We start from the raw sequence: 17,775 nt of genomic DNA, 5'->3' as shown, positions 1-17,775 counted from the left end.
CCAAGGAGGACATTTTCCCCACCAGTATATCCAGTACACTTTAATCTGGTTTATGTTTTAAGCAATGCTTCCCAGTCTCAGCCTTCCTCTGTTATCTGTAGCACAAGGGCTCCTTCTTTTCTGTCTCTGTGTCCTCCCACTAACCACCATTCTGCTGTGCCAGGGTAAGAGCATGCAGCAGGGCAGGCCTGTGGTCCTTTGCATTTATTCATGACATTGTTTGGGTGGCACAGAGGAACCATTTACATCCCCTGTTTCTGACTTGCTGACCCTGGCCAGTGCCTTTCTCACAGCGTTTCAGATTCAATGGGCCCTGAGCATCTTTAAATAAAACATACAAAATACAAGCCTGTAGCAACATGACTGTTTATCATGAGAAAGGCATGAAATCCCCACTCTCCTTTGCAGTCTTTTCAGCATCAGCCCACTGCAGCCCAAAATTCCCTTTCCTCACCTCTGCCTTTCCATCAGTCCTGCTACAGGGGACCGGTCACGCCAGCACCACTAACACCGTCTGTTTGACTCTGTTGCACAGAAAGACAGGCAAAAGTTCTGATTGGAGTGGCCTGGAGTCTCTCTTTCCTGTTTTCCATACCAACTCTGATTATTTTTGGGAAACGGCAGCTCTCCAATGGGGAAGTGCAGTGCTGGGCTCTCTGGCCTGATGACTCCTACTGGATACCCTACATGACGGTGGTGGCTTTCCTGGTGTACTTCATTCCTCTGATCATTATCAGGTAAGCCTGAACCGCAGTCAGCAGGCGTGTGGTGAAAGCTGTCAAGTGTGCAATCAGCTTAATGCTTTAATTTCTACTCATTCATTACAATTTCATTTCCACACTTGCCTTATAGTTGCTTCGGGTTTTATCACATAACGCACGGGTCGCTGTACTTGCCCTGGGTGTTCTCCGTGCCGGTATTAATAGCCAGAAACATTTTCTCTGAAAAAAGGACTGAATCTCTAAGTGTGTCCACTTATCTCCACAGCTTCAGGCTTGAAACATATCTTTATAAATCCAGTATGAATGTCTAGCTATTATGACAAAACACAGTTTTAATAAAAGAACAGGAAACCGTACTTAATGTTAATTAAACTAAAATTAACTTAAAGTGCTCTCAAGCTTCATGGTACTAGAAGAGTGTTTCTTCACCAGGATGGAAAGAAATCTCCAAGTGTTTGAAGCTGCCAACCGCTCCTAAAATACAAGCAAATAAATTTATTCCCATTTTGTAATGGGAAACCTCCACTGCAAATATTTGAGACTATTTGCCCCAAATCACAAGGACAATCTGCAGCAGAGTCTATTTTAAACTGAGGTCAACCAATATCCCAAGACTGTGCTTAGTGAATTTTACTGCTTCCCTCTGGGGTCCTGCTATTAGCTGCTGTTAATCTAAAATTATCTAGCCATAAGAAACTACCAATGCAAAGGAGCAGTCAAAAACTGATGTGGAAGGGGGGTGAGGCTTCTTAAGTGTCTTGAAAGGCTGCTGGTGGCAGCGACTTGTTCTCCGAGCCCTTTCCTTTCTTTACCTTTCTTTACAAGGTTGCAATAGGATTTCTTGGTGTCCATCCCTTCTTCTCAGTGGCAAAGATGACTTGCTGGGACTCCTTTTTTTCACCTTAATTTGGTAACACACTGTTTGGGCTGTCAGTGAGGAGCTATGCGTGTATGTCCCTTGGACATCTCTCTTGGTCCATCTGCTTTGCCAGCAGGTGATGAACCATGAGTGTCCATGAGCTTCCTGCTCATTAGCACCCCAAGTGAGAGCAGGGTGGGGAGACTGACCTTTTCTAGATGATGACAGGGCTGGCTACATAAGCTATATAGTAAAGGCCATGTCACGGATTTAGTTCCTTTCCAGCTGAGTTGTGCGTTGAGGTTTCTTACTTGTTTAAGCGTGGAGATTAAGTTCTGCAGCTTCTAATGGCAACAAGTTGATCTCTGATACAATCAAAACCACATGGTGCCTGAACTCATCTATCTGACTTTTGATACGAATTCAACATTGACCAGTGCTGCTCTCTAGAGAGAAGGAACAATTTTTATACTTTGCTTATAACACATCAGTTTTCTAAGCCTTCCGTTTCTGTGCCAGATTGCACAGATATAACAAAAGCATGAGAATTTCTCCTTAAAGAAAGGATATGAGGGCAATAGAGAAAAACTACTTCAAGATTGTCCAACTGCTCTTCCTTCCCAGACAGGATCATTTCTCTTTGTATGTTTTCCTGTCTCTTAAAACCAGCCTGGTTTTAAATAAACCAAAAAATATTCTTGGGAATATGTAAATAAAAATGTGGGTGGGTCTGCAGTCCAGCCTAACAGCAAAAAAAAAAAAATAAAGACATACAGAACAGACAAAAAGTAATTTAACCGTGAAAAGCAATGGCACTAGAAAACTTGAGGCTGGCTTTTACTGTGAGAGGAGTTAGGAGTTTTTTTCAAGTAACCAGCGATCAGGAAATTCTAGCCAGCATCTTCAGTGCTTTAGGTAAAAGGCCCATAGCCTGTCTAGTTATCAGCCATTCCACAGGCATGTGAAGCATCTCTTTCAAAGATCAGCCACCTCTTTTTACATGGCATGTATACTATTTTGGCAAGGAAAGGCAAGTGACATAGCAATGAATTTTTCAGAGCTGCTGACTTTATGCTCCCCTCCTCCCTGCCAAAGGGAGATATTCAAACCAGATCAGCTCTGTGACTTGCTTTGCAGTCAATCCCCAGAAGCAAGAAGGCAATGAAGGCGCAAGGGGAAAGGAAAAGGCAGCGAAACCGGCAGTTCATGAGATTGCCCTGACAGCTGAGACACGGGTAAAGCATCCTAAAATTTTTGCAGCTTTAACCTTAAGCAACTTTCACACGAGAAGTTTATGGCAGGACTTAAAACACCGGCCTTGGAGGCACAGGGCAGAGCAGCGCCCGTGGCCTGCCCAAGCACATTCTGTCTTTCAGCGCATGCTAACACCAATGCTCCCATGCCCTTGCCAGCACAAGTCAAATTTTTGACAGGTCCTAAGTGGGAGGAAGGAAAGGGGGTGGCACAGGAAAGGATTTTTTGGTGCCCATTGATTTCTAGTAGTCAGTGACACTGTTTTCTTCAGAATAGAGAGGATTGTCTAAAATCACATGAAAAGAGGATTACCACTGTGGCAAGGTCACCAGAGACACGAATGAAATGCCATGCAGTTTGGGAAGAACTGGCTATTTTTTCAGAACAGTTTTTCAAGCTTCAAGCATACAGCTGAAGGTTGCAACTTCCCAGCTGATGTGTCTGTAAAATATGTCAACGTAGCCTCAAGGTGTGACATCTATTTCATTAAAATTTCTTGGCAGACCAGAAGTTTAAAGTTAATCCACCTGATGCGGCTGCAGCATATAAATAATCTGGTAAGAAGTTTGCAGCTAAAGAGTGGCAGGAATGGCTGTTAATGTCTGCAGGGACTCCATTTCTCTGCAAAAGTTTCGTTCCACTGAATTCTTTCAGACGCACAGTGGCTTTGATGACCAACGAGATGTTTTTTCATAAGGGTGAGTGACAGAGTTCAGGTACATGGTAGTTGTGTGTTACTCTGTCAAAAAATTAATTATAAAAATGACAGGTGTTACTTAGTAAACAAAAGAAGGCATTTTGTGAGGTTTGTTGGGTTTTTTTTTGTCTAATGGCTTTTAGCCGAAGATGTTGTCAAAAAAAGGCCACAACATAATGACGGAGAGACAATCCATAAATCTGCGACTGAAAAGTCAAGGCTCAGTATCTAAGAAGCCGGCAATATGAATAAACCAGAAGCCAAGGCAGACGCCACACTTACTGAGGAAGTGAGGCAGGGCGCACACAGAGAAAGAATAAAACCTTTTCCACAATAATTCATTTTGTTTGCACAGCTACTTTATTTTCTCCACCAAAGCACTCTGATTTAGTTGCGTGGCAGGTGCCTGACGCAATGTGGGACACTGGCTGGTGGAGTTAATTCTTAATTAGTTCTGCCTCCTGAATCTGCTGAAAACCTAACCTCTAAAGCAAAGCAGTTCACTGATGACAGCACTTTTTCTGGCACAGTTCATCCGAAGTGCATACAAAGGATAAAATTTTACTTTTCAGGTGCAGGGCTTAATTCCATACTACATACGCCACTTCGGCTGAGCGCTTTTCATTCGCTACAGCCCAGGTACCATCATCTTTTAAGCTTCTCTCATCCATCCCTCAGCTCTCTCGGAAGAGCTGATTTCACATGTTCCTGACACAGCCTTCAACCACCTCACAGGAGCTGTGTTATTCATAACGCCGCAGCCCGTGGAATGAATTATTAAGCTGATAACCTTCTGCTCAGTCTGTAAAACCCATCCACCACCAAGCTAATCCCTCAAACACTGTGTGGGCAAACCCTATAGATTCCAAGCCAAAACACGAACCAGAAGAAAACAACAATCTGTTCCTTTTTTTTTTTTTTTTTAAATGTCTATATGAAAAGGCAATCTATGAACAAAACTGCAACAGCCTGAAAGATTGAAATGCTTGAGGTCTGTTCCCACCGCTTCTTCACAACTGGAGAATCAGCAAACAGATATCAAACACCTTGTGGGTTTGTGGCGAGTTTTTTATCTGATTATAATACAAACGAGCAAGGCCTGAATAATGAAAAAGAGAATGAAAAGCTGTGATTAGATTTTTTTAACCCAAGTGTGTGGTTAGCTTTGAGAGCTGAGAAAAGGGGAGAATATTTGTTCTTTTCATGTAAAAGCTCCCTCCCCTCCTCCCCACTGTCTCAGTGCCAGTCAGGGAGAGCCACAGATCCTGAATCACATTCTTCTTTACAGCACTTCAAAACTTGGTCTGTTCTTCCCTCCTATTTAGACTCATCTACCACTTTTTCTGCCGTTTATATCATCAATCTACCAAAATCCAGAAAATACAGAAAAAATAATTAGGCAGCCTGTTGTAATTAGTTCTTTCCTATTCTGGGACATCATCAGCTATAATCAAAGCCATTTCTCCTGTACAATATATGCCAAGCAGAGCTCAGACGGTATCTGTGATAGATTAATACCTCCGGGGCATTGCTGAACAGAGGTTAAATATGGGTCAAATCCAGATTACAGACTGCTCTCCTGGAAATATTTGCACCTGGGCCCCTCAGGTCCGGTGATGAGGAGATGGGAGAGCTGCTGGGTTCCCATTCTGTATTGCTACTCTGTGCCAACGATTATATTCTGACACTTGAGTATTTTGAAATATATTGAGAAATTTGGAGTATTTTTTAGCTCTTATTCATGATCACTAAATACATTTTCTTATACTTTAACCTGATAAATGTAATATGTAGGCATTTATCTAATATAATTCCAAATTCAGATTAAAAAAAATTGCAAAAGCTCCTCTTGAAGCACAGAGAAAAAAAAATATCCATCTGCTGTTTAAAATCAAAACTCCAAGAAAACATTTGCTTTGGAGAACAGAAAAATAATTAGAAGAGAAAAAACAGAATCAGCTAAAATGAAAAATATGGAACTAAACCCAAGACATTGCAATGAAATAAAAAATTGATTAAATAAAAGGTGTTTGAATCAAATCAAATAAAGGAAATAAAAATAGCATTAATAAAAATACCAAAGGTCATCTTTTGAGCTTGATTCAGTGAGCACAATCATTTTTGCCTGCAATTTCCATTCATAAATAAAAAAGCCTAGGTCTTGCACGTATGTTCTAATATCTGCCTGTCTATTCACCCCTTACCCATGCTTACAATGGTTTGTTCAGATGAAGTTACATGTACCTATTGTCTTTGGATAAATAGTGCTGTAAATTAGCTACCATAAAACATAACGCAGCTGCATCACTTTGCACAAATAAAGTACAAGGAACAATAGGCAATGCTGGATGATAAATATGAGCAATTAGCAGGGAGCTTAAGTGTACTCTTTGCCGTGGTAAAGTTTCATTTTACTAGCAAATACTGAAGCTGGGTGGGATGCTAGCATAATGCAATCATTTATTTTTAAAAAAAATTAAAAGTCTGTGTTTGAAGAGTGGGCAGACCTATAATTCTCATGGTTTTTAATATCAATACATAGCTATACCAGCAGACATTTTATTTTCCAAAACAAAAGTAATCTATGAATTAAAAACAAAGATGGACTGTTCATGGTAGCATTATGTATGACTGACCATGAGTGAGTTAGTTACACGGACAAGAAATGCTGTATTTACCAAGGGGGCCATATTAAACAACATCATTAACAGATAACATGCTACAATGAACATGTATCTTAGTCCTTCAGAATCTGGATCAAGCCAAACTGGTTTTGGAGGTGCAATAAATTTCATTTGCTGAGATACACCTGCAGTCCGAACCATATTCTTGTATTTTCCTGACATGTCTCCAGATAACGCATTTTATCAGGGCTATAAAAATAGCTGCATTTTCAGATCAACAGCATGTCCTTTCTACCATGGAATCATAGAATCATTTAGGTTAGAAAAGACCTGTAAGATCAGCAGGTCCAACTGTTAATCCAGGACTGCCAAATCCACCACTAAACTATGTCCCTAAGCACGGCATCTATGTATTTTGTGAATGCCTCCAGGGATGGTGATTCCACCCCCTCCCTGGGCAGCCTGTTCCAGTGCTGGACCACCCTTTCCACGAGGAAATGTTTCCTAACATCCAGTCTCAGCCTCCACTGGCACAGCCTGAGGGCTTTTCCTCTTGTCCTGTCCCTTGTTACCCGGGAGCAGAGACGGAAACAACACACACACCCCCACCCCCCCCACCCCCTCCCCGCCTACAGCCTCCCCTCAGGCAGCTGTAGAGAGCAACAAGGTCCCCCCTGAGCCTCCTCCTCTCCAGGCTGAACCACCCCAGTGCCCTCAGCCACCCCTCATCAGACCTGAGCTCCAGACCCTTCCCCAGCCCCGTTGCCCGTCTCTGGACACGCTGCAGCACCTCAACGTCCCTCTTGTAGCGAGGGGCCCAAAACTGAACACAGGATTTGAGGTGCAACCTCACCAGTGCCCACTGCAGGGGGACGGTCACTGTCCTGGTCCTGCTGGCCACACTGTTTCTCATACAAGCCAGGATGCTGTTGGCCGCCTTGGCCACCTGGGCACACACTGTTAGCTCATGTTCAGCAGCTGTCGACCAGCCACACATGCACACACCCCACCCCGGTCCTTTCCCGCCAGGCACTTCCCAGCCGCTCTGCCCCAGCCTGCAGCGCTGCCTGGGGCTGGTGTGACCCAAGTGCAGGACCCAGCACTGAGCCTTGCTGAACCTCATACAACTGGCCTCGGCCCATGGATCCAGCCTGTCCAGATCCCCCTGCAGAGCCTCCTGCCCTCAGGCAGATCAACAACCCCCCCCAGCCTGGTGTCATCTGCAAACTTACTGAGGGTGCACTCGATCCCCTTGTCCAGATCCTCAGTAAAGATATCTATCCTGTGGTCTTCAAAGCCTGAGCAGCTCCTTCTCAAAAAGGCTTGGAATATTTTTCCATCCAGGCTTCACTGCTCCACCTCAGCTCTTTCTTCCCTATCCTTAGTCTCTCATCTGCAAATAATAGGCCACAAAAACTCATATAGTATTTTAATATCATAGCATGCATTAAGATGACTGCATAGTCCCCAAGAATCCCCACTGAAGGCTGGAAGACAGCGCACTACACACAGAGACAAGGAAACCTGACAACACCTGGACCTAACAAACTGTACATCACATCTCCTCGTGCTTTCAGTGGAGACAAGGGCAAGGAGCATGCAGGCATGTTACATGTGTTGGAAAACTAGTTCTGTGGCAATGTGCATGGTGTGCTTTTACCTCTTGGCAGTGAAGACTGAGCAGCTTGATGTCAAGAGGAAGGAAACAGAGATTACAATACGGTCAGAATGGTGCAGACCATTGCCAACACCCTCTTGTCCACCTGAATACCAGTTGTCATCTGTCATCCGCTTCTCTCTGCTTATCTGACACTTCATTTTCCATCAAGTGGGAATTTCTTCCCACCCTTTGAGATGTCACCAACCGCCATGTCCTTCTCCAGCTGCATTTTACAGATAGGAAGAAGCTACAAATGCATTCTGGAAAAAACCTGCTTTTCCCCTATAAGAAAAAGACAACTTCTGTTCTTTAAGTGCTCTCTTTTTATTGTTGTGGCTTTGAAACCCATGTGCAGACGCCTTTTCTGATGTTAAGCTTTGGGTGACATATTTCTGGAAAGTCCAGTTTCTTAGCTTCATACCAACATAGCTGGGAAAAAAAGAAAGATTAGGTACTAATAAGATCTGGAGTCCCAGAGAGATCAAAGTATAAAGGCATAATTGTGGCTGGCAGAACTGTTGCTGGGAAGCGTACCTAGCATGACAAATGACTCATCTTTCCTGACACCCACCCTGAGCCTCTGGTCCCCTCCCGATAAGGAAGGCTCCAGTGGATCCAGCTATAGAAAAAAGAAAGATGAACAGAAGCAAAACCACTGGTACAAATCCATTCTGTTGGCAGCACTTTAGAAGCCACCGGATTAAACCAGGAATTAAACTTTCCCCTGGCCTTCTAAAAATTGAGGATTCAAATGAAACAGCATCTAATCTCATATGTGAAATGCCAAGTGAAGAAGATAGCTGCTATAACTGCATCTGGTGGAAGGGATGCTCCTACCAGGCTCTGCAGCCAAGAGGGCAGGATTTCTGGGGTCAAAGGGAAGGCAAGTGAGGAGCCTGACTTTGTAATTCAATCCTTTTGGCACTTGGCTGGAAGTAGGGAGTCTGAGTATTTTGGCTATGGAGTTAAGCTCCTTTGTCCTGGTGTTTAGGCAACTCTGAATGTGTCCTACTGGGCACACACAGGTCTGCATCAGGGGGGATATTGTTTCAACTGCAAATAAAAAGGTCAGGCTAGAGATAGCAGGCTAGGGAGAAAATAGAAAAAAGTCTTTTAGGAGCTGCCTGGAAATTTTCTTGAGACGACAACAATTGTCATTATGGTGCATTCTTATTCATTGGAACAGTCAAAGGAGAAATGATACATGAATTTTCCACCATTGTCAGTACAAAGTACAAAAGAACTCTCAAGTGCACCAGCTGATAAATAAACAGGTTCTTGAAAAGCCAGGAGATAAAAGGAAAATGTTCAAGTCAGCTGGGAGGCATGCTGGACCTTTGAAGGGATTAAGGAGGGCAAGCCAGGGTCTGCGGCAGATGCATGCAAAGCCCTCACTGGGCAAGTACACTACTGCTCTGCAGCACAGCCCAGGCTGCACGCTGCATCTCCAGCCCTCACCTATCGAGCCTGGAAACCAGATGGCTCAAACTTCCATAGAAAAGAAGCCTCCAAGGCACACAAATACTGCCTTTGCAAGTGTGTCTAGGAATCACGGGTGCTGTAGGAAAGGCTTGTGTATCAGTCTGAAACCTCTAATAAGAATAACATCTCTTCTGATAATAAAAATAAATCACATTATAGTAGGACACATTTTAGTCTCATCTTTATCTGAAATAATCTCCCTAGCTGCATCTTTTTCACAGACTCACTCCTGAGGTCTATGGCAATTAATGGTCAGGCTGCCCCAGGCCCCCCAAATCACCACTGTGTATTGCAAACAGCACACGATGGCTTCTCTTACAAGGTTTGGTTTTTACATCAGGAAAACATGGCAACCTGAGTCCATTATCTGAAATAATCTTAAATCATTTTTGTATTCTATAGCAGACTAAAAGGTAAAACACCAGTACGCTTAGTGATTTTTAACTGGACGTTATGCACGCTTGCAGGAGAAAAGGCAGACAGAGCAAGGCCTTGTATTTTTTTTTTTTATGTAAACTGCTGAAAAGGTAACATCCTCATCCAGGATGTGGGTTCAAACTGCTCTTCAGCTTGAAGGAATTATTTTTACCTGTTCTATATTAAATAAAAAGAATTCTGGATTTCTTATCACCATGGGAAAAGTCATAACCACCCGAGGGCACTGCGGACTAGGACGCTTTTCATCTTTCCCATTGAAAGTATATGTATATTCCCCTCTAAACATGCAAATTGCAATGGATCTAGTTTTGAATCACCTAACTCTTCCCACCTACCTGATACTTCTGTCCTTCTCTATTTCCATCCCAGGACCTTGAGACCTGAAAGTGACCACCACGATATTTAACTGCATTTCTCATGGATCTTGCCCCTGTTGAATTCCTCAGGATACCGTTTTATTCATCAGCTTCATACTCACAAAGTAACATCAAAACAGAAGCATACACACAGCAAAACCAGATCCCTCCCTTTGCCATTTCAGGCTGTTGGCCTGGGGCTGGTAGCCAGGCAGATTTGGCCTCAGCTAGCTCCAAATCCCCAATAAGCTCTTGCCTGTGAGATCTTGGCCAAATCACGGCATTCCTCCGAGCCTCAGATCTGGCATCTGCAAAGCCAGGACAATGATAACGACTTCCATGGTGAAAGCTCTTCAGAACTGCTTCTGAAAAGTATTACAGAAGAGTTATATTTTATTATTGTTGTTGTCATTATTATTACTATTATTATTACTATTATTATTCCTGTGCAGTCTCATTATCTCTACGAGCTCCTTACACATAGATAAACGTATTCATTGAGCACGAACCTCTGAGATGTCAGTTAAATTTACAGTGTCTAATAATACCAATGACTCTCTCCCTTCTGTAGTGTCATATACTCAATCGTGATACGAACCATCTGGATGAAGAGCAAAGCTCAGGCTGTCATCATATCCAGCTGCCCTGGTGAGTCTCAGCACACACGTGTCTCCAGCCTCGTGATTCAAATCCAGCCGGTCCCCCAAATCCAGGAATGCCTGGACACACAGTGTCGTGTTGGGGCCCCATCACTGCGGTGGGAATGGGGTTTCTGTAATTGCTCATTTGTAACTCTTTTCTGCATTATTTACCTTCTTTCCTTTGACACTAAATCCCCTTTAAAGGGGAAAACATCTGTAAGAAAATAATTTAAAAGTAAAAGATCCTTATTCTAGAGCTCAAAATCCCTATTCCCAGAACTCTGCCCATTTCCAGAATGATTTTCCTCTAGCATATACTTAGATAACACTTTTTCTGGGTTTTCACATGCCCTTGCAAGTCTGGATTTTTATCAAGATCAGAAATTCCTGGCTATGGAAAGCCATAAAACAAGCTGGGTTTTCCACTCCAAGACCACAAACGCCACATTGCTTCAGAAAGATATCTTCTGCTTACATTTTCCCCTTTAGAATTTGGGTGGCTCAGGTTTTGAGTGTCCAACTTGAGCAGGCTTGCAAGTGTCTGAATTTCAGCAGCTCCTGAGCCCTTGCCTGACACCGGGAGGGATGGGCTTTGTTGCTGTCCTGTCTGTGGCATTACACACTGGCACATGCACACACCAACCCTGCTCTTTTACTAGCCAAACTGTTCTTTCCCCAGGTGGTAAAACCTCTGCTGGCTACACCAGTCGTGGGTTCATATCCAGGGCGAAAGTGAAAGCGATCAAGTACAGCATCGTAATTATCCTTGGTAAGTGAAAAGCCCCACAGCGGTAGCTAGGGAGGATTGCTGATGTTGGGAAGCTGGTTTTCCTCAGCTCCCTCCGTCATCAGCAGATGAAGTGCAGTAGATGGCTCAGAGTAGGACCTGTACTTAGACTCCCTGCTTCGCCTTCTTGTCCTTTCCCTCTCCTCCAGCTGATAAACTCCTATTTTATGCATCTGACATAAGCTTCAAATGAAATTACATGCACAGCCCCTCATGTGCATAAAGAAGGTGAAGGAGGGATATTGCCCAAAAGGAACAAAGGAAGGGGTCCTCTCCTTCCCAAAAGATTTGGCGACTGAGTTGTCTTTTAGGCTTGGAGACTATGTACAGCATGTTAGGTGCTGGGGAGAGGAAGGAGAGGTGAGGGATGCAGAGCAACTGACTCTGATGTCACAGGTGTGTTGCCTGCTGAGGTGGGAAGAACAAGCTCTCCTTTCCTGACTGGGCAGCAGATGACTCAGTGCAGGTGCTCTCCGTCTCCCAGGGAGATGACATTATTCTGATGGAATTAGGAGGCTGACATTCTATCTCAATAAATAAAGGCAGCGTCGCACAGGGCTTGTGATTAGCTGCCAGTGACAGGCAGGAAGGCGACCGAAGCTATTTATTCCCAAGGGCCAACAGCTCACCCCTACCAGTGAAAAAGATCGCTTCTCTTGCCGACACTACACAAAAATCAGATTGGATGATATTGTGATAATAGCTACTACTGAGGTGCTTTGCTCACTGTTTAGTGGTAGCGTCTGCAGACATGAGAGAGGCTGATGTAATTCATGCTTTTCAGAAGCCCAAGAACAGCTTCTCTGTGTCTGAACTTTCCTGCGTGGCAATCAGAGAAAGCTTTTGTCTGAAACAACTACTATTGCAATGCCATCAGATGTTAAGGGCTCACCTGGATGCTCAGTATTTCAGAAGGGCTTGATAATATTAGGCAGCCAGCATTGCTTGGTGTGCAAACAGATGAAGGCACCGAACATTCATGGATTTTTCTAAAGCCACTTAAAGTTCTGCGTAATCAGTGTTATGCTCCATACACTGACACCGTATTGCTCTTTTGCTGGAATCTGTGCATAGATGTTACCAGCTTAGTTACTATAGAGGGGAGTTTACCTCTTCCTTGCACGTTCAGTGAGCACTCAGCTAACTGCCAACAAAGAAATACTGATCAGTATGACAAGAAAGCAAACATGAGGTTGCTGCTGTCCCGTTTGGGTCAGGGAGAGATCCTGTGTCTGATTTCACAGATACCTGTACATTTTTACACCCAGATACTTACAGCTTAGTTGAGCGAACTGCCTGTCCCACCGTTTCTATGTAAATCTCGAATCAAAAGTCTTTGTGAAAGGAGATGACAGAAATCCGTGAGGGGCAAAATTTATTCCCTGTGCCTGCAAATAAGGGTAGATCTGTGGCATTTTTAATTCTAGCATCTCTGAACAAAAGCAGGGGCTATGAACAACGCAGTCCCCTCTTCCCTTCCCCAAGCTTATCTCTTAAATTGCAGTACAGGAATTAGTGTCCTCCTGCACACCCTTTGTACGCAGCACCACCAGCCAGCATGCCAAATGACATGTTGGTCTGCCATAACGTGGTGTGAAAGGGTGTAATTCCTTGCTCCTGGGTGTCTAAAAGCCTTTTTTAATAGGTGGCTGTGAGGGGCAGTGCTGTCACAGAGAGGCAATTTGGTGGTGTGTACATTTAGATTGGCTGCTCACTCAGGGGACCATTAAAAGAGCGCTTCACTATAACTGATGATGCTTTAACTGGCTACCTATTTACCCTTTATGTGTTGTGTAGTGTTCAAAACTGTCTCGATATATCTAGAGGGAGCACTCTAAACACTTAAAGGAGCACACATAATATATTTTATGGGCATTCAAATAAAAATAAAGACAAATAAAAGCACAATCTAATAACTATTCTCTTAAATAAGACCCTGAATAGGGAGAGATTTCTTTTTTGCATGAACAAATATTTATGTGTTTTGCCAGTCTCTCAATGCGTGTGTGATTACCTCCCTAAATAGCTAAACTATCTAATGTCAAGCTGTTCCTCTCTCTGCCTCTCTTCCAGCATTTGTTCTCTGTTGGAGCCCTTATTTTCTGTTTGATATCCTGGACAACTTCAACGTACTCCCCGAGACCAAAGAGCGCTTCTATGCATCTGTGATCATTCAGAACCTACCAGCCTTGAATAGTGCCATCAACCCCCTCATCTACTGCCTCTTCAGCAACCGCCTCTGCCCCCCTTTTGAGTATTGCTCCTTTACCGTCACTCTGACTACCCCTAAGAAGGGAGGGAACACATAAACACAGTTCCTAACCTGACTACCTATTTTCCCCTGGTTTAACTCTGACCGTTCCTTATTTTCTTTAGGGAAAGAAGAACTCGAAGGCTGGGGGGCACTTTCCGGGACAGGTGCAATGGAGGGCAGGAGATGCAGGTCCTGTCCAAACCAGAATACATCTAGCACAGCTGATGCTCCACAAAGGCACACGGTGACCTGTGTCTAGGAAAGGAAAGGTTCCCAACGAGCCCTGTGCATCGTGAGCAGACGGACACCGACTGGCAAGACCCCACGCCTTGCTGCTGTCGAGCAGCCCATGTATTTTGGATCGGCACCGCAGCCTCAGCAGCTGCATGCTGCAAGTGCTAAATCAGTAAAGGGGTTTGCATGCCACCATTGTGAAGACTTGCCTTGGCACACTGGTTTTAAGCAAGCTGTAATACATATATGTACTCCAAACTTCAAAAAGCAATGTAAATGGTGTCTAGTCAGTCTTCTCTATTTTTTCAGGAGCCACTAAAAGCCATCTACTGCACTGTCCAGCTCACATAACTGATAGAGGATTCACAATTACAGAGCAAGGACCCTGCTTAAAATTAACACACAGGCACTTTTCCAATGAGAACACACGACCGTCACACTATGTAATTATATCTGGGTTTCATGCACAACCGCTTACAAAGCAGTACCCAGAGAAGAGGGGACTGAGGGGCTGGGTTACTGCCTCCCACCCCTTCTGGTCCCACTTCTCAGCTCACACCAATGCTCCCAGCTGCACCGGTCCTGCTGTCGCCCTTTTCCCACACAGTATTTCTCTATTGTCCTACTTTGGTGTGTTGATGGCATCCCAGGGTCCCTGCAGAGCTCCCACATGACACATCCAGATGGTCATTTATTTCTGGGCTACCATATTAACTAAGTGTTTGCCAGCCTCTCCCAGCCCCCGTGGTGGACCACACACACAGATCTTCACATGCTTCTGTGACAAAGGCCCTAAGCGGATTTTGGGGACCCAACAGGGAGCTGCCAGTTGTGGCACCTCATCAGCACAGACCAATCTCACTGCCTACACAGCAGCATCTCCCTGGCTCCTGCCCTGTGTAAATCATTCGTGTCACTTAAATCATGCAGGGAGCCATACGTATCTCTAGACAACCTCAGAGCTGGAAAAAAAACCCAAGGGGAACCATAAAACTCAAATTATATTTAGAAAAAAATCCCTGTTAATGGTCCCATCCTGTACACTCATTGTAGGGGCTGTGGAGCATTGGCCATCAGGCAGAGCTTTGCTACACAGCGCCTGGGCTGTTGGGCATCCCCTTCCCCCAGCCCTCGGGGCATCCTCCCACCACATCCTTCTTAAACTTAAGAAATGTTCTCACATGGGTTGAGCAGGTGGGTGGACGATAGTGACTTCAAGGTGCATTTTACCACAAGGCAACGGGAAGTGTTTGTGTGATAATTCACTCTAAGCAGCTGTACGGCAAGTGTGTTTATTTCGTCCTGGTAAAAAAAAAATATTGCATTATTACTTAAGTGGAGGCAGTTTAAACAGGTTATTTTTATTATCATGATTTTTATTATCATGATCCTTTGCAATGAGTTTGTTCCCCACAAGAACTGAATAAAATTTATTTAGAATTACCTTGATTACAAAAATATTTTTTCCTAAGTAGGAGATACATAAAATTGTGGGGCTTTATGTTCTCAGGAAAATAAGTAAAGGTTCTCTTTTTATTATTATGAAGTTCTGTTATGTCTAAATTTTGGTAACAGCTTAATTAAAACCATAAATCTACACCAGCCTTTACAGCAGCCAACTTGGATAGATTGTATATAAGAACTAGAACAATTTTTTCTTCTTGTGGGCATGTTATAACTTTCCCAAAAGTGGACTGCTCAGTTTAAGCCTCATAGTGATACAGATTTTGGTTTTTAACTTTTTCATCTGATACATATACACTGGCTACCTACTTTTGAACAATTAATGGAGTTTGTAGACTTAATACCTGGAAATCAGATAACATTTCTGAGCAGTACTTTGATTTGCAAATTTAACATGTCTCAATCCCACTAAGATTTGCATATTATTCACTGGGGTCACCACATGAATTATCCCATTTAAATTAAGCATATGCATGAGTAAATGTAAGGTTCCAGCCTTAAATGAAGCAATTACCCATTTATTTTCAAAGAAAAAGTATTTTTGTTTCATTCCTTATTGCATTATGTACCGTTTAGATGTTGTTCCTATTCTTTTGCCTCTGGACATGATGGTGACGCCCTTCCTCCTATGAGGATCTGTCAGTTGAAATGTCCTCATACCACTTTTGCCTGCATCCCTTCCAAGTAATCAAATACAGAGGTAAATAATTTGTCTCATTTTCTATCCTGCTTTCTTACTGTGCAGGACATGGCATTTTACTACCTATTTATATTCCTCAAAACTTTTATTCTAAAGAAATAGAAAAAGCTTGAGTTTTTGCATTAGTCTGGAAAACACTTGCACTGCCATTCTTTGTCTTTTGGGAGACAGATTTAGGGATTTCATCTGACACCGGCAGGTTTCTTATTCCTATTCCGCATCCACAACTTGTTCTACATCTATTTACTTGCCTAACGGTGACAGAGTTGTTACAAAAGACCCCACACCTATGAGGAGAGGTAGCGAAAGTCAGTGTCAAGGTCTGAACACCCAGGGAGTCTGAACACAGCAAGAAAAGGGCACCCAGCTGGTTTGCCCGTGACAGCCCATGAGGAGCTGTGCTCTTCACCAGCTTTAACACTTCCAGATGCATCTGTGAGATCCTCCTGACATTCCCGCAGCAACGAGAAATATTGGTATGCGTGACTGCTAGGACATAAAATCCTGTATGATAATAAAGTCCTGTATGATTATAGATTCCCAGGAAGCATGAAAAATCAGATACTCATCCCTCAGAGAAGTCACATCAAACAGCATAGGACTAGGATACTTTTCCAACTAATATATTCATTCAAGAGAATAGAAAACGTGTGCTTTCTGTGACAGGTTCAAATAAAACCTGTATGAGAAGGCTATTTAATTTGTTCTTGGACATTTTTCTTATGTAATTTAAAGTTCAATTCTCTTAGCCCAGTTTCCATCTGTCGCTAAAAGCATAAACCAGTATTTTGTCTTTCATCTTGGTTTTGCCTTTGAAATTTCTGTCTTCTTTTTCATTTTTATTTAAAAAAAAAAATACGCAAGACAGCAAAAATTAACATCCAAATCACTGAGTAGGTATACTCTAATAATGCAGTGCAATATTCCACATTGCAGTCAGGGAAGAACAGCAAAGTAAATGCCTACCTATAGAAGCATTTTGCATGCTCTTGCACACTGCTGGCCAAGTGCCTAGAGGTGCAGACTTTATCAGTCAAAAAAGAAGGAAGCTACTGCCTGGTCATTTGTAGGTTTTGAGGTTTTTTGGTGGGTTTTTTTTTAGAGATGTCTTTCACAGAAAAAATAAATGTTTTGATATGATACAGGATGATTTGAGTTCCACAGAACAAAATAAAATTAATTTTTACACATGTCTAAGACTTGCAAGGAATGAACGAATGAAGGTCCATACTCTACAAGGTACCTAGACATTTAAATACGAATTGTTTTAGTAAGAATTGGGCACATAAATGTCATTACAGAAGCGGACTTCCACAATATATTTTTAGAGTACTAGTTATTGCAAGCATCAGACCCTTACTGATAGCAATCTCTAAGACAGACACATAAGCAGGAGAAATAAAAGTGAGCCTGGTGCTTATTTTAGTTGGAGGCGTGGCATTTGAATACCGGAAAGCTTTATGCCTATTCAGATTTCGTACTTTGTTGACACTGTAAGACGCAGGAAATTGGGAAAATCCTCTCTCAAACCACAGGACCCTGTGCAAAACATAGGAACAAGTGACTCGACCCCCCAAAAAAAACATTTTCAAAGTGACTTTGG

At 43.1% G+C, this 17,775-nt stretch overlaps 1 protein-coding gene across 1 annotated transcript in view; it reads left to right on the top strand.

Annotated features, from left to right (window-relative positions):
* The window catches only part of NPSR1 (neuropeptide S receptor 1), a 59,777-nt gene extending 45,641 nt beyond the window's left edge, over positions 1–14,136 (top strand). Inside the window, exons 5-9 of the mRNA XM_027793653.1 lie at positions 536–737; positions 10,664–10,740; positions 11,413–11,502; positions 13,594–13,774; positions 13,897–14,136. Coding sequence (XP_027649454.1) covers positions 536–737; positions 10,664–10,740; positions 11,413–11,502; positions 13,594–13,774; positions 13,897–13,990 — 644 coding nt within the window. The 3' untranslated portion in view covers positions 13,991–14,136. The remainder of the gene's footprint in view (positions 1–535; positions 738–10,663; positions 10,741–11,412; positions 11,503–13,593; positions 13,775–13,896) is intronic.
* The last annotated feature ends 3,639 nt before the right edge of the window (positions 14,137–17,775 follow it).

Source organism: Falco peregrinus, chromosome 5 (assembly GCF_023634155.1).
Source record: "Falco peregrinus isolate bFalPer1 chromosome 5, bFalPer1.pri, whole genome shotgun sequence".
NCBI lineage: Eukaryota > Metazoa > Chordata > Aves > Falconiformes > Falconidae > Falco > Falco peregrinus.
Note: the sequence above shows the minus strand (reverse complement) of the source record. Positions and strands in the feature narration are given on the sequence as shown.